At 40.9% G+C, this 27,068-nt stretch overlaps 1 protein-coding gene across 6 annotated transcripts in view; it reads left to right on the top strand.

Annotated features, from left to right (window-relative positions):
* Positions 1 to 241: 241 nt before the first annotated feature.
* TMEM131L (transmembrane 131 like) overlaps positions 242 to 27,068 on the top strand; it is a 69,951-nt gene continuing 43,124 nt past the window's right edge. For all 6 annotated transcript variants that reach the window (XM_033161221.1, XM_033161219.1, XM_033161217.1 and 3 more), the window contains exons 1-3: positions 242 to 387; positions 1,249 to 1,319; positions 9,965 to 10,008. In XM_033161221.1, coding sequence (XP_033017112.1) covers positions 264 to 387; positions 1,249 to 1,319; positions 9,965 to 10,008 — 239 coding nt within the window. In that variant the 5' untranslated portion in view covers positions 242 to 263. The remainder of the gene's footprint in view (positions 388 to 1,248; positions 1,320 to 9,964; positions 10,009 to 27,068) is intronic.

The following is a 27,068-nucleotide window of genomic DNA, read 5'->3' as shown; positions in this document are numbered from 1 at the left end:
GGGCGGAGCCCAGCGCGAGGAGGGGAAAGCTGCCTTCTCATTGACCATGTCCCACCCCGCGCCTCGCCGTGCTCTCTTCCTCCCTATCTGTGTCGCACACGCGCGCGCAGCGGAGGGAGGCGGCGGCCGCCACCGCAGCAACAGCTGTAGCTCGGCCAGCCAGCTCCGAGCCTGAGCACAGAGCAGAGGCGAGCCGAGCCGAGCCGAGCGAGCGAGCGAGCCAGCCGAGACTAGGCAGGCAGGCAGGTAGCAAGTCAGGCAGCATGGCGGGGCTGCGCTACCCGCCGCAAAGCAGCTACTGCCGCGCGGCCACGGCCATGAACCTCCTGCTCGGCGTCTTTCAGGTCCTCTTGCCCTGCTTTCGCCCGGGAGAAGCGCAGGGCCAAGGTAAGAATGAATGGCTGGAAGAGGCGGCCAGCTTGGAATGGAGAGGGGGCTTTTTGCAAGGCAGTGCTGAGGTGAAACGGGGCTGGAACGTCGCTTCGTGAAGGGAGACCCCACACGGGCCCCCACGAGCCGCCCTCCTCATCCTGCCTTTGTGCAGAGGCTCTGCGCTGCCGCCTTAATGGTTCCCAGCCCCGCAGAGGCGATGGGCTCTGCCCGGAGTTCCTCTTCCTGCCTCGTCCGCGGAGCTTCGTTCGCCCTGCCGTTTCGCTTTTTATTTGTTTATTCGCTTTGTTTGGGCTGCGAAGGGCCGCCGCGACCTTGTGACAGGCGGCGGGAAAGAAAGCGGGCGACGTCGGCCCACAATGCGGGACTCCTTCCTTCCCTGGCGCGCTGCCGCTGCACGGGCTCGCGCTGCTGCTGTTGCTGCTTAGGCGGCGTCGGCGATGCCGCCCTGTCTGCAGCCTTCGCGGGTCACCGCTTGGAGGAAGAGGAGGCCCTTGTTTGGACTCGGCCCCAAGCTGATACTTTCGTCAACTCCCCCCCCCCCCTCCCAAAAAAACCAACCCTGGCTTCCGACGCCCCTTTTGTGCGCCGGGTCTGCCTGCGTTTCGCACGTTGCTGCTGCAGCAGGAGCGTTTTAATATGGAAGCGTCTCGGGGACGAAACAAAACAAAGCCCAGCCTCCTCCTCCTCCTTCTGCTGCTGCATGCAGCGCTCTGGCTGTGAAAGGCCCGCGAGCCTAGAGGAGACTCTCTCCCAGCTCGCGCCGTGTGCGTGTGGGTCGAAGCCAGGCCTCTGCATGTCCTCCTCTCTTATTCCTGGTGGAAATTGAAAGGAGCTTTCTGTTTTGTTTTCGCCCAGCTATGGACCCCATCCCCAACGTGGTGGAGTTGTGGCAAGCGGAGGAAGGGGAGCTCCTGCTGCCTGCTCAGGTAAGGAAATGAGGGGCGGGGCGCGCGGGGAGGGGCGCGCGCGGCGTATTGCTCAGGCGCAGGAAGGAGGCGGTGGTGTGGTGGGAAGTTCTGCTGCCTTTAACTCTGCGCAAAGGGAGTTTGCCCTCCTCGACGATGCTGCCTGCAGCTCAGTCTGCTTGCCCTTTTTTTCAACCTTGCCTCCTGTGCATGATTTTGCAAGTTACGGTGGCTTTGCATTCGGAGATGGTGAGACCCGGTCAGTACCGGAAGTGGCGCTTCCGCCTCACCTTGCCAGGATTTTGGCAGCAGACGCAGTTATGATTTCATTATGTTTCTGAAAAGGAAATTGGGTAGGCATCAAGTAACATGTGATGCTGTTGGGAGGCGCGCTGATCTCTGGCTGCAACTGATACAGTATTTGTAAGACAAACCCAATTAATGCAGCATCGCAGCATTATTTCTGCAGGGAGTAAGTCTTGCTAAATTCAGTTCTGCTTTTCTCTTCTGTTGGTTTAGTGCTTTTCAAGACTGCATCAGTTATTAAACTGTAACACTTATTTCCCCCTTCCCTTTACAGTACAGCATCTTTCATTTTCCCCTTAAATGCCAACCATAGTAAAGTGAGAAAATACAGCAACTTAAAGGAGTGTTTTATAATTTTTATGCATAGTGAACAGGTTATTCTCAATTTAAGTCAATATTTTATTGAAAGGAATTTATTTTTATTCATAGAAGTATGTATATACTATTATATCATAAACACCAGGGCATTGTACATTAACACAATTCAAACCATACAAAATAATTATTGAAGTGTCTGGCTAATAAAATTCTCTTAAGCAGCTGATAATAGCTTGTCGGCAGACAAATGCCTGCAGCATGCAATTAAAAAAACCAAATGACCTATTTACTTTGTTAACATATTTAATGTTCCCAGATGAAATAATTTGTTCATTTATACTACATTTAAAGCAGCGAATTGGTAGGCTGGATGTGGGTGGGAAGAAATTGCAATTTCTGGTTACAGATATGATGAAAATTCAAAAACAAGTAGCCGCAACTTTTTTAAAAATCGTTTGTCTGTAGCTGTACACAGGGAAGCATTAGTAAATGCAGTTTTCGGGAAATGCATGATTGTTCATTGCAGAAATCTCAATTCACCAGTGCAGTGTCAGGATATTAGTAGATTGATCTAGTAAAGCCTTGTCAAATGGTTAGTAGACTGGTCTAGTGAAGCAGGTGTGCGGAACCTTTAAACCTGCAGATGTTTCTGAACAATAAGTCATAATACCCTGGCTATTGGTCATGCTGCTGGAACTACTAGGAGTTGCAGTTCAGCAACATCTACAGAGACTAAAAACCCCATCACCCCTACCTAGCGTGACCAGTGGTCAGGGAAGATGGGAATTGTAGTCCAAAAACAACTAGAGACCCAAGCTAGGGAAACCCTGCTCTAAGCCACCTTCACTGCATACAAGCCTGGGAACCATCTCTGCTAACTGTGCAGAAGACTATATTTGAACTAGCAATACATCTGCTGAAGAGCATTATCCTGCTGCAGCTTCTGTGGAGAGGCTGTATATTACATGAGCGGGTGGTGGGTTGACTCTGGCGGGTTTCCCCTTTTGCACATTGCCTCTTCATGTAGCCTGTAGAGGTGAGGGTGCTCTTCTCCTTTCTGATGCAAGTCCCCTGGATATGTCTTGTGAGAGAAGGCTATGTTAGGGCCATGGTAGTCAACATGGTGCTCTGTAGGTGTTGTTGGCTACTAGCTCCCATCGGCTCCAGCTAGCGTGGTCAATAGGGATGATGGGGTTTTAGTCTCTTGCAAGAGACAGAAGGTGATGGCCCAGGATGAGGGCGGGGGCTGCTGCATATCCAGTGTCCCAATGTTTTTAGTTTATTTTTGGACTTTGACTTCTGATATGTGGGTAGGGTGGGATGGGTTAATTGTATGAAGCATGAGCTTTTTGCTGCTCCAGTACTTACTACTTATTTTGTCTTACTGCAGTTCTTTTTAACTGTGCACTTTTTTATAACTTAATTTACAGCTGTTAGGAATCTTTTCTATGTTTATGGGATAATGTTGGATTTGGTATGCATGTGTAGGGATGTTTATTAGTATTCCGATGTTAATACTCTTATATGTTAATACTCTTTTATATGACATAGATACCAATTACTATATTTTTAAAGATGAATTATGGATGTTCCTGGAGTGTTATTTCTTGCTTTATTGTTCTTAGTGATATCGTGGTAGCAGTTTACATAGCTGATTTGAATATTCATTGGAAAGGAAAAGCAGAGTGTAAACAAGGGAGTGAAATGAAGGTGGCTTGGTTTTCTGATTTGTTAACTGACTTCAGTTACAACAAACCACAGTTCCACAAGACATGACATGACTGCTGCTTATTCTAGTTTGAAGCAGAAGGATTCACACCTGCTCACATGAGGTGGAGGAAAGGGGGACATTCATACTTAAGGCCCACTGTGGTTTGTTCACAGTAATTTAAAAGAGTCCTCACCAACTTAGTATCTGCCAGATGTTTGTAGTACAATTCTCATCAGCTCCTTTCTGGAGGGGAAAAGGTTGGGCAAGGTAGATCTGAACTATGGTTGTCATGGAAGTTAGGGATGCAACTGTTTATTGTGCATAATTGGTATTACTTATAACTTGGTTGACCTCTAGTTCACCCCTTCCCAGTATCCGGTAGCTAATCAGACCACTGCATCAGTTCTGCAAGCAAATACTTACAAATGCACAATCAAGTGTATTCAGTTGACATTGATAGGATTGCTGTTTTCTATCTTTTGATTTCCTGGTAACTGTTGCCTTTTAATTTGTATCATCTGCTGCATGAAAGTTATGACCTGCTGTCACACATGTTAGGGGAAGTTTAGAACCAACATTTTCTTTGCTTATTTGGTTAGCTGTAATTCCCTGTTCTGTGTGTTTTGTAAATAAAATCTGAACATTGGTGTGTTCTGATCCAAAGGGATTCTGACCATCCTAGTTTATTGTACCCTATCTTATTGTTTTGGGTCTTCCTACCAGACACCTGGGATGTCTCAGTTGGTAGAGCACAAGATTATTAATCTCAGGGTTGTAGGTTCAAGCCCCACATTGGGCAAAATATTCCTGCATTGCAGAAGGTTGGACTTGCTGGCTATCATAACCCCTGCCAACTCTACAATTCTGTTTCTAGCTGCTGTTAAAAGTTGGTATCGAATATTGAGGGGAGTTTGGTGAACAGAGATTGAGACCTGGCAGAGTGGTGGTTTGGTGTGCCACTGAGATTATTCTTCCCTAAATAATTCAGAGTCATATTGACCTAATAGATGAGATCAGCTAGTGATTCCTTGACCTATTCTAGGATTGTTTTAGTCCTGGTGGGAACACTTGGGCAATTAGATATACGCAAGTGGGACCCTGTAATAAAATGTTACAGTGTCAAGTGCTTCTACTCATGGCCCTCATCACTTCATACAGTTCCCCCCACAAGAGTCTCTGTATCAGCAGAGCATGCTCAGGTCGTCATTTCCCTTTTGGGGGTTTATTTGAGATTTGTGTGGTGGATGCAATGTGGCATTTCATTATTATGGAGCTGATATACTGTATATATTTTTTGCATATCTGTAAATATTGTTTCTTGTACACCAGTATAGGGAAAATAATTCTTCCAACTTCAACATAAAATAGTCTTTCTTCTTTTCTACCAAGAACCTTCTCCAAGCTATTAGAAAAGGAAAGTTCTTATTTCCTTAGTGTATTGTATTACATCACTTTGAAAACTTTCAGGGGATGAATTCCTGCTCGTTTTTTATTTTTTTATTGGCAGACATACTAGTATCAAAATAGAGACAAACTCATTTAGACATCTCACTGCTGACAGTTCCAAAAAGCAGCAGTGAATTGCTGACAGATCTTCATCATTCTTTGCTATAGCTGCTAGGAGAAGTGCATGCCAAACAGAAGGGCCGTTTTGAATGCCAAACAGAAGGGCCGTTTTGATCTTCGTTTGACTACTTCTTAAAATGCCTTACAAGGAAGGGATTTAGTTTTTAGATGCATATTGTTTTATTTCTCCCTATAGCTTGCAAATTTTTGTTCAGCCTGTATGTACCGGTAATTCCGATGCCAAGATCATAGAATCGTGGAAATTGGTACCCCCGAGGATCTTCTAGTCCAACCTTCTACAATGCAGGAAATATATTAACAAAATGTTTTTAAAGGCCCAAGAGTGAATTGAGGGTTAAGTTTTTGTTTGTGAAAATACCCGGCCCCCAGAGTTATTATTTTAAGTTCTGTCAGAACTTTAGTCATTGTTGGATGGCTTTGGAATGCCATCGGAGGGTAGAAGAGACCTTTTCTATATGTAGAGCAGTGTTTTTCAACCACTGTTCCGTGGCACACTAGTGTGCCGCGAGATGTTGCCTGGTGTGCCGTGGGAAAAATTGAAAAATTCAAGAGAATTACTTTATATATAGTCAATATAGGCACAGAGTTAATTTTTTTAACATTTTCTAATGGTGGTGTGCCTCGTGATTTTTTTCATGAAACAAGTGTGCCTTTGCCCAAAAAAGGTTGAAAAACACTGATGTAGAGGTAAAAGGTAGTATGCAACTAAGTTTTACTCAGAGTAGACCCATTGAAATGAATGGACCAGGCATAAATGGTCTGTGTAAAACTTACCCGAACACTAGTTGAAGGAAATATCAGTGCATTTGGGTGCATATGATACAGTGCAAATGTGGTCAAGTAATATGGGATGAGGCAGTGCTATAATGGCTCTACTGAAATAATATTGTGCCAAAGTATACCTATTTTTAGTCATTTGCAAATTGGAAATAAAATAAAATAACCGGCTTAAGCTTACCAGGTTGCATGGAGATGACCCTCGCTTTCTGCCAAGCAGTTGTGCAGTGACCATTCTCCCAATGATGTCTGTGAGAACAAGCCCTCCTATCTACTATGAATTTGCACAGAAATGTTGCATATACAAATATGTGTCTGTGGTTACCTAAATTTCCTTGTGTGCCCTCAGCTGTATGACGAGGGCGTTCAGGGAGTCCTAGCCCATTCAAGAAATGATTTCCAGTTAACTTTCAGGGAAGTAGGAATGACCTTGTGGCAGTGGCTATATCTGATGCTGTCCCTGCCCCCAACCTCTAACTGCACTTTATGGTGCGCAAGGAGAGCCGAACCTGAGTTGTATTTGTATTTATACATCACTTCAACAGTGATTGCTGTATGTGAATATAAGCCATCAAAATGCATATAAAAGCAACCACAAATAGCAGGTTTCTTTTGAACTTTCCTTTGTGGGAGCATTGGTTAATTTGTTTTTTAAAGGACTGGTATTTCTTTTATTTTATTTTGGTGGTACTTGTGGGCAAAGATTAAATAAAATGTGAAGGTGTTAAAAATACAGTTTTGTCTCAATTATCAGCAAGCTTCCAAATTTATTTTACTTAAGCTACCGTGGGCATTTCCTAAAGTTCTTGGAATCAGACTGATATGAAATATATGATACAGCTATAATTTGAAACTAATGAGAAACGAAAGAAAAGGAAACATTGAAACCAAGAAAAATTAAGCTGGACAAAGCCAAGTCTGGAAACTTAAAGCAGCAGCTGCTGCTTCTCCAAATATGAACACTGTCCCAGATACATGAAGAAATTGGTGCAGAGGGTGCCAGCTGATTAGAGCCCTGTCTTTGTTTTTGCTTGTTGCATGAAGAGTTATAGCCAGATAAAGTTAATCACTAGCTTGTGTAGGACTGCTGGTAATAACTTTCCTTCATAATAATCTGTATTTTGACAATACACTGTTGCAAACTTTCACAAAGAGAGAGAGAGAGATTGGTTAAAAAAAGGAAGAACTACTATTGATGGTTTAAAATAACTCTAAATATGGAATCTGCATAGGAGAATCTGGTTACAGAATTATAGGCCTAACAAGGAGTCTGAAGGTCATTTTAGTCTTTGTGTTAAATCACATTTATACCACAATTAAACTCCATTACAGATTAACTTTATCCTGATAACATGCCACAAGCCATGACCCAGAGCTAAAAAGTGCTTTGTTCTAAATTTCCCCATAGCCAATGGATTCACGAAATGTTTTATTAGGGCTGTCTATATAGTTCAATTGAGCAAACCTGGAAACATTTTGAAGAGGAAAGCAAAATCCTTAAGGGCATTGGCCGTCAAACCTGCATGCAAGGATATAGCCAACTGTAAGGAGAATGCTCCCTTTTGTCTATTTTAAGGGTATTATTTACACACATATGCAGATACACACCTGTATTACAAAGCTATGGTTGCAGCTGTTGCAACTTTCAGAGGTTGCATGCGGTTTCATGGGGAAAATGGATTCTTCTCTCGTCTTATCAGTAATGTATCATATAGGAATGTGGATGAAAGCTCTGAATGTGGCAGCTATGTTCTCATAGTCTTAAATGCAACATTAACGTTTCTTGCTATTTTACTCAAAGGCAGAGCAGGAAAACCTTTGCAACTTTAGTAAATATTTAGAATCCTGGGCCTGAAGCAATGTCCATTGACAGAGATTCTTCAAGAGAGAATTGGGAGGTATACATATAATTTGAGCATATCCACCTAGATTCCGAAATGTGTGACACTGGATTCACTACTTGCCATGAGTCACTGGGTTGCCAGCAATGGGCTTAGGGGACATTGCTTTCCCAGAGTCTGAGCTTATGAATGGAATGCCACTTCCCATCTTTTATGAATCTGTGGTTTCCGGGACTCTCCCAGGAGTTTTCAAGCAGCTATAATTTTCTACTGATATGTAGGCTGTTACCCAACTTTAAAAAAAATAAAAATAAAATCTGGATGGTACTTTTATTATTGGCGTTTGGTTGGCTGTAACTGCAGAGCAGGTTGGGAGCATGAATTTGTAAGTGATTCTTCCAGCCTTATCTTGACAGTGACTGTTCATTGGTATCCTATCCACATATTATATTATGCTCAACTAAATTTTATACAGTGAATAATACGATAGCATTTGATTTCACTATGTCAAAAAACTAGCTATCTGAAATGATATCATGGTATAGTTAGCTTGTGGAGTTAATAAGATGCTGAACATTAAATAAAAGATGCCTGAAATAATCTTGCTGAACACACATTTACAAATGCATGTATTCATATGTGTTCAAAGGAGGCTGGTGTTGGTCAAACTTCCATGAGAATAGAGTTGGCAGTGCAGATTGGCCTGCTGCCATGTAAACCTTTGGGTGCCCCCTCCCCACATTACTTGTTAAACATGAGTTATTCTTGCTGCCCGTTCCTGTATCTGAGGACACATAGGAGTGAGGTGGGGGTGGAAATATTATAGGCTTGCCATGTCAGGAAAATTCCTGACATGTCCTGGTTTCCGGGTGTAAAAATGGCATTGGGGAAATTTAGTCAGGGAAAACCTGGATCTATGGTAGTGCGATGGAAAAAGCAGCGGAAACAGCCCCAAAAAGCTTGGGGGGGTTCCCCAAAAAAGCTCAACAAAGTTTGCGGGTGTCAGGAATTGTACCTTTTGAAATATGGCAACCCTTACAAAATACAACAACTAAAATGCATATGTTTGACCTGTGAAGTGTTGCATCATTTTATCCTTGGGCCTTTCTTCTTAGATAGGCTTGGATGTTGGTCACTTGAGGTGGTTTGTTTTTATATGAACTCAGAAGGAGCAAAGCTTATACGGGTACATTTTATGGCTTGTACATCTGTTTTTCTCTGGATGATCTGTTTTTGTCTAAATGCACACTAGTATTTTGGATGGGCAACAAGCAACAAATGTGTTTCATCCTGGCACTTAAGGCACCTCAAGTAAAACAAAATATTTTTCATTAGAACCAAGTACTGTACCTGAATGTTCACAGGTACTGAAGTGGTTCCACAAATTTGTATGCTCTTCTAGATGCTGTTGAACTCAAGTTCCCATCAGTCCCAAACAGCATAGCAGTGGTGAGGACTGATAGGCACTGTTGTCTGAAAGGATGAAAATGACTCAGTATTTAAAAATTCCAGTTCTGAGGGAAGGTTGTACTGGGGAAAAAAAACCAAAACATTTTTTGTCGCCCTCCAGCCTGCAAATAGTCCCAACAATTTATGGAGGTTGCAAGGTTAGGAAATGCTGCTTCTGTGCATATCAGTGTAATAAGCAACTTTTGGGGTTTTCTGAAGACTATTTGGATATACGGTACTTGGCTGTTTATGCTACCTTCTGAAATTATACTGACTGCTTTTACTAATCTCAGTAGAGATGCTTGCTATTCTCTCACATCTTAACCTTTTTTAATTAAAAAAATGTAGTCTGGACAGATGGATGAATTTAATTTAGAATAAGGTATTATTTGTTTGCTTAAAATTATTGACCACTGTTAAACTGATAAATGTGATAAACCAGACCCTGCAGCTTCCTCAGCTGTATTGAACTCATTTGAACTGGTTCTTAAATTTGTGGTGTTCGCTGATAACTCACTGCTTAGCAAAATGAAGTGAGCTGATTCAAACATCATTCAGTATAGGGGGTCCCACTGAACTGAGGACCCTTAAATAGCTCTGGGATTGCTAAAATACAAATGTATGCTGGAAACTTATATTTGCTGCTTATATTTCATGGTATTTTCTCTGTCCACTAGGCTGAATCAGAGGAGGATGTGGAAGAACATCCACAAGAGCAGAGGTAAGCAGTGTTAAGATAAAAATAAACATCTTCCATTATACAGCAATAAACTATGTTTGCATTATTCCCTATAGTAATAGTGAAGTCAGTTACTTTGAATAATTTAATTTATGCTTGCTCTCTTAGTTGAGTGATGAAGATTAACAGCTTAACCTATTGTTTTTGTCAGTTTTGTGGTTTTATGTTGTATGTCGCCCTGCAATATTTCTAAGGAAATATTTCTATGGAAATCTGGTTTATTTATCAATAAATCAATGAACAAGGCTTTAATAAATAATAAATAAAATATGCTTCTCATGCAGTATTCATTACCCATGCATTATAAGTTTAATTTTTAAAAATGTTGAAGTACCAGGGTCTCTTCAGATAAAATTTTCTTTTTCCAGAGAATCCATACTAACAGAAATAAAATGCAGAAGAAAGAGGGGGGGTGCCTTGTTGATGCTTCATTTAATTAAAACTGAATTCAGGTTTTCTTATTAGTGCATATTCAGTCTTACTGTCTAAGAGTATGATCAGGTTTCTTTTACCTTCTTATTGCCAACAAATGATTAAAGCCTAGAGCAGATGGTAATTGCACTGCTCCTTGTTTTCTTGCCAAGGAAAAAACAGGATTTTCCCCCCCAGTGAAGGCTGTTTTGAGAAGCGTATTGCTCCACTTAGTTTTCTGAATGCAAAAGTGAAATCTACTTGGCATTGAACAACTTGGCATTTTCAGGCATTTTGGTAAGGTAAATGTATCCCCTGTTGCAGCTGCATTCTCTCCCAACAGCTGTCCTGTTCAAGGGTATTCATACCATATCATGACTAGCATTAGCTAGTACATACGGTATATTTTTAATAACCTTATGGCATTAACTAGTTGTATAAAAGCACTAATCCATTTGGATTACTACAGTGCATTGTACCGTGTTTCCTCGAAAATAAGACCCTGTCTTATATTTATTTTTCCTCAGGAGGACACACTATGGCTTATTTTCAGGGGATGTCTTATTTTTATTACGTCAGTTGCTGGCCATCTTCTTAACCGCTCCGCGTCCGTAGGCTACATAGCCATGCCTATCACTAAGTCTTATTTTCGGGGTATGGCTTATATCGTGCAAATGCTTAGAAATCCTGCTACGGCTTATTTTATGAGTATGTCTTATTTTCGGGGAAACACAGTATGTGGTACTGCCCTTGAAGATGGTTCAGGAACAAAGCACAGCAGCTAGATGGTTAACTTAGGCTTCAGAATCCTAGCCCATGTAACCAGTTTTAAACGCACACCAAGTTCCTTTATGGTCCACTTTGGGGCTTTACCCTGCTCCCAAGTCATCTAGAGAGTTTTAAAAGTGGTATCAAAGACTGCCTTTCCTGATATAACCTCCATGAGTATTCAGATCTTCATTCGAGGTCCTCTCTGGGTGTGTCTCCTTTCAGATGTAAGGTGATAAGGAATAGGACGTTTTAGTGCAGACACCCCAAGTCTAAAATGCTCTCTCCAGGGAGGCTCACCTGGTCCTGGGCTTGGTGTCTTTTAACTCACTCTGGCCTTTCCTGGTATTGTAGTATAGACTTAGATCTTGGTATGGCTTCATCTTGCAAGCAAACCTATGGTTATTACCCACCTTGTGGAGTTAAAAACAACAACACAGAGACAAAACTGGTTATATCAACTATCTCTCACACTTTTTTTTCCTTAACAAAGTTGACAGTGTTGGTTTTTCTGTCTGGAATTCTTTAGTACAGCTATTAATGATTATTAATGACTGGAGCAAAGAGTAGCTTACCTTAAAGTGAAAACAGAATGACTTGGTACACCCAATTAAGAGCAAAGTCCAACATTCAACTAGTACTCTATAGAGTACATCTTCCATAATTTTGATGGCACTTTTTCTTTCAGTCTAAAAAAAGATTAAAAAGTTGGGCCCATTCTCAAACTATTAGACTTCAAGGATACTTCATAGAGCAGGTGTGGGGAACCTTAGACTCTCCAAATGTTGTTGAAGTACAGCTCCCATAATCCCTGGCCACTGGCCATGTTTTCTGGGGCTGATAGGAGTTAGGAGATGCTTTGACCTCCCTCAGTAGTCTTCTACATGTGTTGTATGCATGTGAGACATTTAAAAATGAGTGGTTTTTAAACTGGGTTGAAGTGAGCTGCTGCCTAATGCCTACACCAGACTTCACAGGTTAAAATTGCTCCCCATTATTCTTGATTATCTCAGAAGATATGCTTTCTTTTTTTTTTTTAACAAAATTTTATTAGCATTTTCATAATATAACAAAAACCCAACCCCACACCTACAAATACAAAAACAAATACAAATACACATAAAGTCAGGATTCTTCTTATTTATATACCTTACAAACAAAAAAAAATTTCTAGTTCCGAATCTTGACGCTTGACTTCCCCCGCCTTTTCACCTTCGGTTTTAATTCAATATACTATTTCCTTAACAACTTTTCTCTATAAAAAGATTTAACTTTACTTAAAACAAAAAAGAAAACATACTTTTCTCTATCTTAACATTATAACCTAAATCATTACCAAATATTCTTATAGCTAAACTTATTTCTTCTGTCCTTTATCATGCTGCTTTTAACTTAAAGTTCCATATCTCCTTACTTATTTAAAATATACTTATAATTAACAGACTTCACACTCCGATTTCAGATACCATGGCAGACCATTTAGATTATACATTTAATACTTCAACCCACGCCCCTTCTGTCCATTGTCTTTTTCTGTCTTTCTCCAAAACCAAATCTCCAATTGCCTTCCTCTGAGTGTCCACAGTTCCAGGCATCATCCACAGCAAACCCAGCATCAAGCCTCAGGGCGTTCCTCATCTGCATTCTGGGCTCCTCCGTTTCCTTTTCTCCTTCTTCTTGTAAAAATCTTAATTCCATGTCCCATGCCCCCGAGCTGCCACCTCGGAGACTGGATCTTGTAAATTTTCCCATTTCAGATTCCTTTCCCCGGATTTGCCCAACCATTTCAGACCATTCTTCAAACGCCCCTCCCAGCTCTTTGCCAAGGCTTGATTCCATTGTGTAGAACTTTTGAAAAGCCTCCTCTGTGGAAAGTACATCCTTTTTATGAATAATTCCACTCAAGACTTGTAGTTTACGATTAAGCAATTCCATCTGCAAAACGGTGAGCCTTTCCTCATCCTGTAGATCAGGGTTCGATACCAGTGCAAGCGCAAAGGCCAGCATTTTAAGAGAGAGGGTGGGTATCAGATTTCCGTTCCTGTCTCTTCCTTCCTTTGTTTCAGTTTTTTCCCACGACACACCAAGTCGCCGCCATTTCTCCGAAGCCGGAGTATAAAGACCAAAACTTCAAACGGAGATATTTTTTCCCCAGTTAACCCCCGAAAGGAGATCTCAACAGACTCAGTTTTCAAATTCCAAGTACTTTCTATTGATTGTTGTAGCAGCAGTCACTTAAAGGGTTAATTTCTTTCACCTCTCGAAGGGAGGGAGGCGGGCTGCCTTTCTTCTTTCCCCCAGATCGTTCCAAGAATACAAAGAGTCAATCAATTACTCACAGCCTCTGGGTTCTTAACAGCTCCTTAATGACAGGTAGAACTTAGACGCTCATCACAGGCTTTGCCGCCGCATTTCCATCCCGGTTGGGGCTTCTCCCCTATAGCCCGGCTCCGTCGTCCCTTCACCCCCACTCCCCCTTTACAGGGGGGGCGGGGGAAGGGTTCGGAGCCACAATGGGCACAGCCGGGGAGCCCAGGGTGCGGGACGCTCTTCCCGCACCCCAACCGGAGCCCCGCTATGCGGCTGCAGGGCTCCTAACCCCCGGAATGAACTGGGTGCTTCGCAGCCGAAGCAACCCATGACCACCCATAATGGCGTCAGCCGCCGGAAGCCTCCTCAGAAGATATGCTTTCACAAATTTAATAAGCTGATATGTATGTAAGCATATACTCCCCATTCCTCCTACTCAGTGATCTGTCTTCTGTTCATATATTCAATGAACTTGGATCATGGAATTGCTTTAGCAGGTGAACGAAAGACCTGTTCTGTTTTGAGAAATCTAGCTCCTTTCACTTATTCGTGGGAACATTCCTTTAATATTCCAATAGCATGGAGAGAGAATCCATAAATTGGAATATATCTTCAACTGTTCTTAAGAATTTATTTTCCTATGTTTGGATATAAGTAAGCACAGGCCAGATCCAACCAACTCCCAACCCCCCCCCCCCAGATTTCTATAAAGAACAGGTACAAATTAATGGCCAAAAGCTAAATGCATAACAATTTCTGAAAGCTGATACAAGTATCTGTTGTTGTTGTTTTTTAAAAAAGCTCTACTAAGCCCTACTAAGCTCTCAGAACACGATAGTGATCTGCAATGTAGTATTCTTTAATTAGCTTGTTTAACTTGTTAGTCTAATTTTAGAAATAATCGGTGATGCACAGACAACTGACTTCCTGTGTGTATGTGCATAACTCAGAATATCTCTATAAGGTCATTTACTATGATGTGCAGATAAGATGATGATTCTATTACCTTTTTTCTTTATATCCAAAATCCAAATGTCTGCTTTGGGTTAGAACTGAATGTATAAATGTCATTGTCCAAGATGCCATCATGCTAGACATTTTTGAAGAAGTCTTTCTCTTTGCAGCATTGTAGGCTGGTCACCTAATGGACTGTTAGCTTCCCATAACCAAAAGGAAACTTTAGCTCATGTGTCTCTCATTGGTCTTAGTCTTTATGGGTAGTTGGTATTTTGTTTAGTGTAGGTAATGTAGCCATTTACTAGGTGAATGCTTTAATTGAATCTACTTTCTTTATCTAGCTGATAAAGAAACCAACTCAAACATCTCAAACTAGGAGACATTGAATGTTCTACCTGCTCCTTCCTAAATTATGGGCAGGTCCTTTGGGGATGATGGAAACTATGAGTTGAAGAGAATCATTAGAAATGGGGTGGTAATAAGTTCCAGCAGTACTGTAGATTGAAATACATATTCTGACTTCTTAGATGGACCCTTGAGGCCAAGCTCCCACTGCCATGCTTTGATGCCAGTATCCAGTGGGAAGGTTGAAACTGAATACATTGTTTACATGATTCACATGTTAGTGGAGAAAGCAATTCCCTGCACCAGGTGAACCAGTTGAAATAGGTCAGGCAGACTGCCTGTATCTGATTATGCTAAACTTTTTCAGAGACACTACTTTTCTATTTATTAAACCCTAGGCAACCAGCCTTTCTGCTTGTCCTCCAAGTGCATTTTACCATGTTAGAATGGTGTGCAACATGAAATTCATTAATAAATCAATTGACCTACATAAAATTTCTGTCATGGGGACTATGTTAGGGAAACGAACTTATTTTTATTGTTAGATTTAAAATTGGAGGGGTTGTCCTTTCCAGGATGGTCCTTCACTTTACCAGTCTGCTCATTGAGGAGCTGGCATGAGATTTGGTTTTTGTGCCAGAACAGGTTGTCCTTCAGCCCCACATGGGAATCTCAGCAAATTATGCTTTTGCAACCACAGAAGGGAGGCAGCTGGGAGTGCAAGGAAACTATCAGGGGACGTGTCTTAATGAATCTAGTATTTATGCATCACTATTGGTAGTTCCATGTGGGCAAATTCCATTCTAGTTCTTAGTACTCCTGGGAAAATGTACAGTAAGTCACAAAGTTGATTGCTTTGGATATAAGCAATTACATGAATCTATAGAGATATGTGATGTATTTGTTGTTAATGGATAATTACTAGTTGTTTGGTAGTGGTGGTGGTGGTGGGGAAGCTAGTATGGAAGCCAAGCAGAATAAGCATGATGTGGTTACTACTTTTTATTATTCTTACAAAGCATCTATTAACATTATATATCATATATCAAGGTTCTCCAGCTGCATGAACGCCAGGATTGTGGTGCTGTTTGTGCTGCTGGTACTTTTCACAGCACGTTGCACAGTCTACAGTTTTATCTTTTGAGGGTGGAGGGCATGTCAAAAGATATTTTACTTAAAAGGAAAACAAAAATATTGCATAGAAGAACATGAATGTGGAAAATAGCTTTGTGTTTGTTATTCCTGTATTGATTAAAAACAGCTTTCTTGGATGTCAAGAGTTGTGACATTTGAAACATTTTGGTGAAGCCTCATATAAATGCTTTCAGCTTGTTTACAATCCTAACATTTGAAGAGGGTTCCCCCTCCCCCCAGGAGCCTTTAAACCAACATAATCATTCTTAATCTGACCATTCTTCAAATCATTTTAAAGTCTGAAATATTTTATGGTCCTTGAGTTTATAAAAGATTTCCATTATGGGTTCAAGTTAATGGTCCTTGAGTTTCTAAAAGTTATTTGGAAAATATAACTTAGTATAAGAATCAGGAAACTGCTAGTGTATTTATGTTCTTCTGAGAGTTAATGTTTATTTGTTAATACAAATGAAAGTCAATATGGCAGTAACATGTATTTCTTGTACTGTACTGCAGTGTTTTTCAACCACTGTTCCGTGGCACACTAGTGTGCCGTGAAATGTTGCCTGGTGTGCCGTGGGAAAAATTGAAAAATTACTTTATATATAGTCAATATAGGCACAGAGTTAATTTTTTAAACATTTTCTAATGGTGGTGTGCCTCGTGATTTTTTTCATGAAACAAGTGTGCCTTTGCCCAAAAAAGGTTGAAAAACACTGCTGTACTGCACATGTCTATACCTTTATGTATGTCAAAGCTGTAATTCCAGTATTAAGTCTACTAAGCAGTAAACCTTATTGAACTCAGTGGGATTTACTACTGAGTAAACATGCACCCTGTTGCACAGTTAATATATATTTCAGTTAAGACTGCTCTGTGTCAGGATTGGGAGAGGGGGAGAGTTACAAAATAAACACAGAAGCGGCAGTAAAATCACAAGACATGCTATCTACATTATAAATCTAATCTAAAGTTCAGTTGTTTGTCTAGCATCAGTCTCCTTGGCACTGAACCATCAAACATTTTTGGACTTGGAAAATCAGGTTATATATGTTATGTGCTACTAAAACAGTGTTTCTATATAGGGTAGAGATCAGAATATGCAGAAACAGAGACCTGGTTCTTTTAGGAGCTGGGATTGAGTCTGTTCAGGAGCAACTACGTTGCTGGACATCCATGCTGTTGGTAACTTTGATCACTATTCTTCATCCCCCCACTGTATCCGTAGGACAACTTTGACGGGTGGGCGAAATTGCCTGCCTGCCAGTCACCTGATATTCTAATGTCATGCGGACGACGCATGTCAGAGTTAAAAGATCATTGTAACCGCAGATCAGCTGGCCAGTGGTTACAGCAATCTCCTTTACAGGTGCATTCCTTTGTGACAATGCACTTCCATTGACAATCAGCTGGTTGGCAGTGAGAATGCACCTTCAAGGGGGTTTCCTGTAACTGCTGATCAGCTCATTGGCAGTTACTGGGCACTTCTTCAGAGTCTTTTTGGAGCAATCACTTGGAACCCAAACTCCTTCCTCTGTAGAAGGAAAAACGATCTGTTTAAAGATGTACCATTTTTTCCTACATATGTTGGGGAAGTGGTTTGTATTCAAAGTGCTGCCTGCAAACGGAACAGTTTTTTTTCTCTGCAGAGAGAAAAATGCTCCATTTGGAGGAAGTACTTCGAATCCAAACTGCTTTCTCCAGCCCACTAAGCTGCTCCAGGCAATTAGATCCCAGTGGGATCTCATTATGATATTGTACACGATACAGCAGAGCACAATATAATAAAAACAAAACATTAAAACAGTGTGTGCGTGCACAGACAAAAAGCAAAATGGATCTGTTTCAGGGACTCATACTGTATGGTCATCAATTGGAATGACCAGAGTGATGTATACTGCGTCAGGCAGATGGTCAAGCTCCAAAAGGTGGCTGTCCTAGTTACGGTACAGGCTTTTCTAGAGCAGCAACTCTATATAACGAGAGCAATATTACCACCATGTAGATACTGATAATGGACAATTGTAGCTACCGGTACTTAAATTTTGCCTTTAGCATAAAAAGCTTTCCAAACCAAGCCACTCCTCATTGTAGGCTTGGGGAAACTGTGGCCCTCTAGATGTTGTTACACTCCAGCTCACATCAGTCAGCAAGCCCAATGGCCAGGAGTCTAGGAACATCTGGAAGGCCACGGGTTCTCATCTCTGCCCTGTTGACTACCTAGATCTCCTGTTCTGGCTAGACTGATGAGGTGTAGTAGCCTCCTCTTGCCATTAGCTCCTTGTGCCTGTTCGCTGGTTCTGTAAGCTGTGCTCTGTTTAAACTATGACCCCAAAAGGGTAATCAAGCGCCTAAAATACAGATCCTCATAAACAGTAATTTCGCCATCTCATAATTTCTGTTATAGCAATAAGGGAATTATTTCTCTGTACTGATGTCAAAACAAGATAAAAAAACAAAAAAATTCTTCCAATAGCACCTTAGAGACCCAGTTTAGTTGGTCTCTAAGGTGCTACTGGAAGGAATTTTTATTATTTATTATTTTGTTTTGACTACGGCAGACCAACACGGCCACCTACCTGTATCTGTACTGATGTGTTTGACCTATTCTAATGTACCACTTCTTGATATATTTATAGAACAATATGCTATCCTGTTTGTGGTAAATTTTTTGTTCTTGTTTTGCTAAAGTACATATGGCGATTCTGTTACCTTCATATTTTAGTTCTTGAACCTTGTAAATAACAGTAAGCATCAGTTTTGTAGGTTGCATTAAAATTTTATCAAGGAGAGAAGGAAGCTGAAATTACTTCAAATTAATTATCTGGTGTGCATTTTACTCAAGATTATCCCAACAGCAGCTGGTGAAAATAGCATTTGAGGACAAAAGAAAGAACATAGTCTCTTAAGTTTTATAGCTTGTGACAGTTGCTTTGTCTGGGTATTCGTCAAAGGGCAGCCAAGTGTCAGAATAATCCTCGATTCCTATCCTGAACTGAAGTAATTTAATACATACCATTTTACCATTGCTAATGCTTCTCTCAATTATTTTTCTGACTGTTGTTTCTCTTTTGTGTGTATTTAATGGAGTTCCAATTTCAAATTAATCTTAAAAGACAAATACCTTGTTAATATTTTATGAAAGAAATGCAGGCAGACATAATTGCCACTTTTGCTGCAAGAGGATGGAACAAGAAAGTGGAGCTTAATATAATTGTGAGAAGTGTAAGAGGTTTAAAATCAGAATGTTTTGCTGGCTATGTTTGAAAGTAATGCTAAACGATTCTTTAGTGTAAAGTGATCAAGCCACAGGCCGTACCTGCAAGGAAGAGATTAGATGTTTTATCTTTCTTTTTCCCAACTAAGCACAGTTTGTTCCTATGCCTGAATCTGGACAAGCTGTGTTAATGACAGGAGTAGCCATTGAGATGCCATACGGGTGTTGGACTACAACTTCCATGTTCCTTGACCATTGGATATGATGGGTGGGGTTGATGGGAGTTGATGTCAGACATCTGGAGAACGCACACCAGGTTGGGAAGCAGGCCAAGATTAGAAACCACTTGGCTTGTTTCCCTTGAGTTGAGACTAAACACAATTTGTATGGGTTTGGACATAACAAACACAGCTGATATTGCAGCTCTTGTAAGGAGAGGGAGACTAAAGCATAGCTTGTTATCATTCATAAATCCAAGAATTGTGATGGACAAGTTCTCAGTTTTGAAAAAATGAGTATGAAAAACCAGAAATTAAATGTTTTAACTAGAAGCAGTGATATATCTGAGAAAAATGCTGGATATAATCTTAACTGGGATAGGATGCTTCAGAGATGAAATAACTAAAGTGAAATGAAAGAAAACAGACTGAGAGATCTAGTCAAATAAATACAGTTGGCAACTCAAATGTTCTGAACCATCTGTTGTGCTTGAGAGGGCAAATCGTAAATTTACTGAATGATGTTTCATTTTCCCTGCGGTTTCTCAGTTGAGTAGACCTAGCCAAAACTTATATTTAGAGGTGAAGTGTTATCTAAACTTTGGTGTAGCAATGCTTTTTTGTTTTTGTTTTTTAAAAAGAACCTTTTGCAACGACATGGAAAATGTGCTGCCTTCTGAGGGGTTAGTTTGTGTTGAAAGACTCTTCCACAATATCTTGCTGCATGTCATTTTCAAAGCCTTGTTCATGGCAAGTAGCAACAGAATGCCAGGAGCTGAAGGGGCTCTTCTACTTGACCAATTCCTTGACCCATGACTTACATGCTTTGTTGTTGCTGTTAACTGCTTTTCTTCAGTGCCAATTTGATTTCTGTTGCAATGTTTCCACTTTGAGTCTCTTGTCCCATCCCCCATCCTGTCACTCCCCCTCCCCCTCCCATTGTAAATAAGTCCTGCTAGCCAGTATTACAGCATTGGTGAATTTCTAAGATTGCAGTCTTTCTAAGTGCAGCTCAGATTATCTGGTTTTTATACTCTGTTTTAAAGATAACATGTTTGGGAGTGTGTATGTGTGTTTATATTTGTCTTTTAAAGAGGTATACCCTTGTGCAGCTGATTTATACTGCTCTTCTCTCTCCTTTTTAAAAATATGCCTTAGCAGTGTCAATTAGAATTCTAATTAAAAAGGTTGAGATTACTACTTGGCTTTGTTCCAAAGTCCTGAAAGAAGGTACTGTACATTTTAAGGATAACTTAGGGTGTATACAAGGAGAGTCATAGTGTCTACATCTGGATGTCATGGCAGAACGTTCAGTGTGACATGAATAAACCTAGGTGAACTTCAAGCCCCCCTCTCCTTTTCTGCATGACCACAAAGATGAGTTTGGAACCTTTTTATTACTGCTCAGTTAATGACCTATAATGTCTTTGGCTGCAGACATTGGGTTGCTAAAGGGTTCACTGGATGGCATTGAACAAATCACTTATCACATAATTTTTCCTATGTTCTGTGGGATAATATCCACATACCCTGAGTTCCTTGAAGAGTGGGCAGAATACAAGTGTGACAAAAAGAGATTAAGAAGTGGACACAACTGCAAACCAAAAACTTGAAAATTTGAAGGAATATCTGATTTCCAGTGCACCCTTAAGAAAGTTGCTTTGTATCCCGTACAAACTGCCATGAATTGCACAACATAGTGTTCAGTATTTAGGAAATAGGAATAAAACCCGACTAGACAGAAAGTTGTTTCAGTATTGTTCTATAAGTTGTAGGTAGCATTTTCATGTCATGGTAAACCATAGTGAATAATTTCCCATGAACGCAGGCATGTCTCCTGCTTTCCACACCCACCCCAGCATTAGCAACAAACAACGATCCCTGGATTAGTATTACATTGGAATTGTGGGTTTCTCTCTCTCCCCAAACAGACCATGGTCTGAAGCCCAATCTTTGCTTGCTTGAGTGAAACAATCTGGTGTCTCTAGCATTAAGCCTAAGGGTCATGGTTTGTTGCTCTCAGGGGCTACAGAGAAGGAGCAAAGTAGGAGCCATCCCTGAGTTAAAACCATTAATTATATTTTACCATTAAGTGAGAATTTGCCCATTTGTGTTTACATTTTTTAAGTCGTCTGCTGGTAGTGTTTTTTTCAGGTTTCTGATTTTATTTGTAATTTGTAACTAACATTGTGCCCAGAATGATATCAGGCCCAGTGGAAGTTTTAAGAATGCTATTATCATGTGTTCCCATCTAGTGGTGCTGATTACAAATATGAGAGCTGCTACTGGTTTTGAGTTCCCTCTGACAATATAGCTTCCAAAGAATATACTAGCACTCTGACATGCAAAATCACCTGCGGTCAGATCCACCTCTTAAACTGTAGCTCTGACCATGAGTAAGATGTGTGTCACAGTAGTTCTACGGACAGTTAGACACGAACATCAAATGAAGAGGTAAAACTGTTCCACCTTCAGTCTGCAGATGGAGCAACTGCATTTGTTTGGTGTTGTGTGGATAGAGCAATGGACTTGGCCCAATGAGATCTATGTTTATTTAAGTCATGAAGCTCACTTGAGTGACTTTGGCCCAATCACTCTCAGTTTACCCAATTTCACAATGGCCTGGTTGGAACATAATGTGAAGACATGGTTAATTTAGCCAAGTTGTGGTTTGTTTAAATGTCTGAACCCACCAAGTGTGCATGCACATGAAAGCTCATACCAAGAACAAACTTAGTTGGTCTCTAAGGTGCTACTGGAAGGATTTTTAAAATTTTATTTTGTTTTGCCTATCGCAGACCAACACTACCTGTAACTGAACCCACCATGGTTTGTTTTCTGGAAGCAAACTATGCGTTTTTTTGCTGGCTTGCTAATCATGGAATATTTTAACTGTCTCAACCCAACAGCTATTTTCATGGGCGTAGCCAGGATTTTTGTTAGTGCGGGGGAACCTCAGTTTGCTATGTATTTTTATTGATGGGGGCAGCTGTCCCTCCCTTTCCTCCCTTGGCTATGCCCATGGCTATTTTACTCTAGTTTATTGATTGGGGGGGGGGGGGGGTAGCCTGCCCCAGATTCTCACCAGGCTACAGAGGCAAGAACAGCTGGAAACAGTTGAAAATAAAGGATAAGATTGGAAGCGAGGTAATAGAGTTCCAGGCTTTCTTTTTGTTAGCATTCACTGTGTGTGGTTTTTTTATGGCAGATTTGTCAAGAATATGCCCCCACCACACTAAAATCTGCACCTGTACTCCTATACCTTAGTATAGGAAAAGCAGTTTACAGTTGCTGTTTCTGTTTGGATTAGGCCATAATGAAGTTGTTTGTGATGATATTAGGTTCTCCCTTCCTGTGGATAATAGGTGATATTCAGTGTTAAGTCATTGACTATTACCCTTGAAATCAATTTGTCTACTAATTTCAATGCGTCTGCTCTTGAGCATCACTTACTTGGATATCGCCCAGTAACATTAGAAGCAACTGCATAGCATTCAACTCTCCCTGTAGCTAGTTTTCTTAGGGCATGTCCTTTGTGTTTAGATGCTACCTATAAGTTGTTGTGCATTGTTACAGGGTCTTGGCACTTAACTTTGTGTTCTTTTGGAATGAGGCACAGCAGGCACTGTCGTGTCTTTAAGAAATATGGTTTATTTACACATATTTACAGCTGAGTTTTCAGTGGAGGGGGTGCAGAACATCACAACCCCATGAGTGTCTCTTGCTGCTCCCCTCATAGCTTCAGCAAGCTTGTGCCCAGAGCAAAGCCTGTCATGCTCCCCATACTTTCAGTGCAGCCGCTCCCAGCCTGCATGCATAGAGTTCTGGCCCCTTCCTCATTCTCCCCCAAAATCCTGCTCCAAATGCAACTCAAGCTGTGTGTAAAAAGGGCATTCTTTTTTCCTAAGGTGACAACACACCTTCCGTAACCCTGGCAACTTCTCCCTCCCAACTCTGCTATTATCTCTTGCTTACACACAGCTGGGGGAAGGACCCCCCCCCCTTTGACTGACATTGAATGTTGGTATCTTTTGTCAAGGCAATGGTCCTTCCCTCACCTGTCTTTGTTCTTTGATGGCACCTCTGTCAGCTGATCTCCTTAAACAGAAGAACTGGCTCAGCCTGTATTTTTATACTGTGCCTAGCATCTTCCCTTAGTACTCCAAATATTAGCTGAAGTCTACAATTTACTAAATTAGAAATTTAGGGGGAACCCCCTCAAAAAGCAGCAACCACAATGGTATCTATCAGAAATTGAAGATCTGGTCCAGCAGTGGGGGGAAAGATGCTCTGTCGTGACATTTTGATAATCATTCCCTCTATATCCAACGTTCAGTTTGTAAGTGCCATTGATTATATAGCCAAAACAGTACCACCCGTGCCAGGAATAAACATGGGGAAAGTCCCAAGGCTTGCACAAGTAGAGAAAAAAACCTATAGGGGATTTGTTGTTGTTGTTGTTGTTGAGGAGATGTTTCACGCAAGATGAAAAAGACACTTTCATATTTAGCGTAAGGGTTCATAGATGTTTTTAGGTTTTCAGCTTGGTTTAATACTACAGAATTTTATATTATTTACTGTCTTGGATGAATTTGTTGTGTAGGGTGATTGCCCAAGATGTTGAAATGTGGGCACATAAAGTAATAGTGCACAGGTCCCAGAAGTTGAGTAAGAGTGTGCTGATTTCTACATCGACAGTGGCATCTGTCCTAACAGCAATTCTGTCACTTGCTTAGCCGATAGGTGTTCTTTTTATTTTAGTGTCTTTTTATAACTTCAGCAGTAGGATTTTGAATACCAAACAATTTCACCTGTTCTTTGAGTAGACTATAAGAATGCTGGAGGAATGTTTTTGTCTTGCTTTTAGCAGTAAGTTGTGCTACTCATGTTGTCTTTATCTTAGCACTAAGCGGAGTACTGATAATGAAACATGCATTGCAAACAACTTCAGTAGGAGCACAAAAGAAATCTTGTCTTTCATCTCCATTTTGTAGCATAAAAATGGTTGGCCTTTTCTACCCTATGCTTAAGGAAAAAAGCCAACTACACCATAGAAACCATTAGAATTTCATTTGGTAGGATATGCAAAGTAGCAATATAGATTTGTAAAGTTGCAGGTAAAATACGAGTTCGTAGTGGCAAGAACAAAGGCTGCAGCTCAAAACAGTGTTAAAAAAAACGAGAAGTGTGGCACCTTCCAAAATAACAAATTTATTGTGACATGTGGACCAGAGCCTACTTTATAATATGGCTGAAATGTCATTTTCAGTTGGTAGGTATAATACACATGGAAATGAAATGTAAAAAAATAAACATGATAAATATGTTAAAGCTGAAATAGATGCAAAATTAGCACTGTGACTACTGCATGAAATGGTACCTCAAACACCTCAGCATTGCTTGGGTTAATTAACACCTGTAACAGTGTTTGTATTAGGATGTTTGTGTTACTATGGGAGCTCCTGTAGAAGAAGAGTTTTGCTTCAGGGTAGCAGCTTACAAAGAATATGCCCAGAACTGTCTCTCCATTGAAATTAATTGTGAAGCTCTCTGTGTACACTCAAGCCCCACCACCCCAGATAGTGATTAATATGACACACATACAGGGAGTTGCAAAATGCCACTGGATCAGGTGAACAATGATTTGACAAGCAATTCTCTTAGAGGTAGTGTTGCATGCCATTTGCTCTGCTAAATCGCTGTGTAAATACACTTAATCTGTTCCATGGTCACCTGACTTAATGAACAGCTAAGATATGCCCAATAAGATAAATAGTCACTTTTGTAGTATGGCAGTTTAGTTATCAATAAGAAAAACAGGTCCTTTGTATTTGTGTAGCTCTTCACACATGCTGTCTTGATAGTCCTTAAAACAACTCTGTAAGGTACCTGTATACCAGACGGGGTTGGCCCAAGCAGTTTTGCTGCTTTTGAGGCAGGCCGTGTCACCACCACTTGTTATAGCCACTGTCAAGTTTCGCGAGACTTCATCCAGCCCAGTGGCACAGTATCATGAGGCTTGTTCAGTTGAGTCTTCTGGGAGGCCTGTATAAGGCTTCTTTCCTCTGTTGCCTGACCTTAGTCATGACTGTACTCTTTTAAGTTTGGCAGCAGGTCCACTTCAATCTGAAGAGTAATTAAGCCACCTGAGGTGTTTCACGGCCCAGTCAGTAGGGTTCTGGCCTGGCCATGGAGCACCCACCAGGTAGCTGGTGGCAAAGGCTTGAGTGGCGTGGAAGCCACCCAGCCAGTCCATAGTGATGTACTCTTTCTGCTGTGACTAAGTTGATGATGATGATTCATTTCGTTTCTATACCACTTTGAATTTTAAAAAACGCACCTCAAAGTGATTTACAAACCTGCATTAAAACATCAAATAAAACAATCCAGAATAAAACATTACTGAAGAAAGTCAAATATAATGTATACATTCAAAGCAACAGAATGCACAGGAAACTAAAATCTTATCTTAAAAGATTCCAAAATAAAACATTGGAAAGGAGACCCAACTACAGATTGCACATGTAATGTTAACACATTTTTAAAATCTTAAACATTTCAAGAGAAAACATTACTAAAGGAAGTCAAATGTAAAATGCACATTTAAAACAGCATAATTAGCAAGACAATGCAGTATTATCTTAAGCATAGGACATTGCTGCTGCTGCTGCTGCTGCTGCTGCTGCTGCTACCACCGCTACCAATCCTGCCAAGGGTGGTTCACGGCAGGTGGCAGCTGCGGAAACTCAGGCTCAGTGACCTGGATCTATACTAAGAGGCAGCCATGATGATCTCTGGCTTCTTCAGTAGCCTCAGCTTTTGTAGTTGGGAGTCAGGCCCCCATCCTCCCAGGCCAGATGGAAAAATGCAAGGCAAGGGAGCAGGTCTTCCAGGTCTCAAAGCCAATACGAATGGCTCAGTCTGGTTTCTAATAGGGCCAGGCTGCACTCCGGATGGGATCCTGAGAATGAGAGCCTAAAGCCACCCAATGTTCTGTTCATGGCTGACTTGATATCTGTAACATTGATTCCCCCTCCCCCACACAAATCTCAACCGCATGCATCACTCTTATTTCCTGTTTTTTTTAAAAAAAAGATTCACGCTGAAGACTTTTGAGATCATTACACTGCTCCTGAACGTAACTGAAGAAAATCTGAAGAAGTGTGCATGCACACAAAAGCTAATACCAAGAACAAACTTAGTTGGTCTCTACGGTGCTACTGGAAGGAATTTTTTAAATTTTTTATTTTGTTTTGACTATGGCAGACCAACACGGCTACCTACCTGTAACTGTAACATTTTATGTTGTTCTTTTTATTCTGTACAAATCAAGTTGTGACTGAATTTTTACTCTTGCATAACATGCAAAGTCGCATGCTGTTTTCTGATGGAGCTGAGATATGTCAAATGAAATGTATAAACCATATGAGAATTTTGCAAGTTCACAAGACTTGGCTCTACATTGTTCAGGCTTTGTTTAGCTTTCCATTTGGCTGTTTCCCCTTTTTAGGATGGAATCGGGGGAAGGGAAGCAATTTACTTCTTCATGCTAGCATATATCACACGCGCTGGAAAGCATTGCATATCCTTCAGGGTCTATCAGGTCATAGCTGTATCCTACTATTTCCTGAATCTGGATTATTTCACTTATGAAGAAAACTGAAAGATCCAAAATACAACCA

This window comes from Lacerta agilis, chromosome 9 (genome assembly GCF_009819535.1).
Source record: "Lacerta agilis isolate rLacAgi1 chromosome 9, rLacAgi1.pri, whole genome shotgun sequence".
Classification (NCBI taxonomy): domain Eukaryota; kingdom Metazoa; phylum Chordata; class Lepidosauria; order Squamata; family Lacertidae; genus Lacerta; species Lacerta agilis.
Note: the sequence above shows the minus strand (reverse complement) of the source record. Positions and strands in the feature narration are given on the sequence as shown.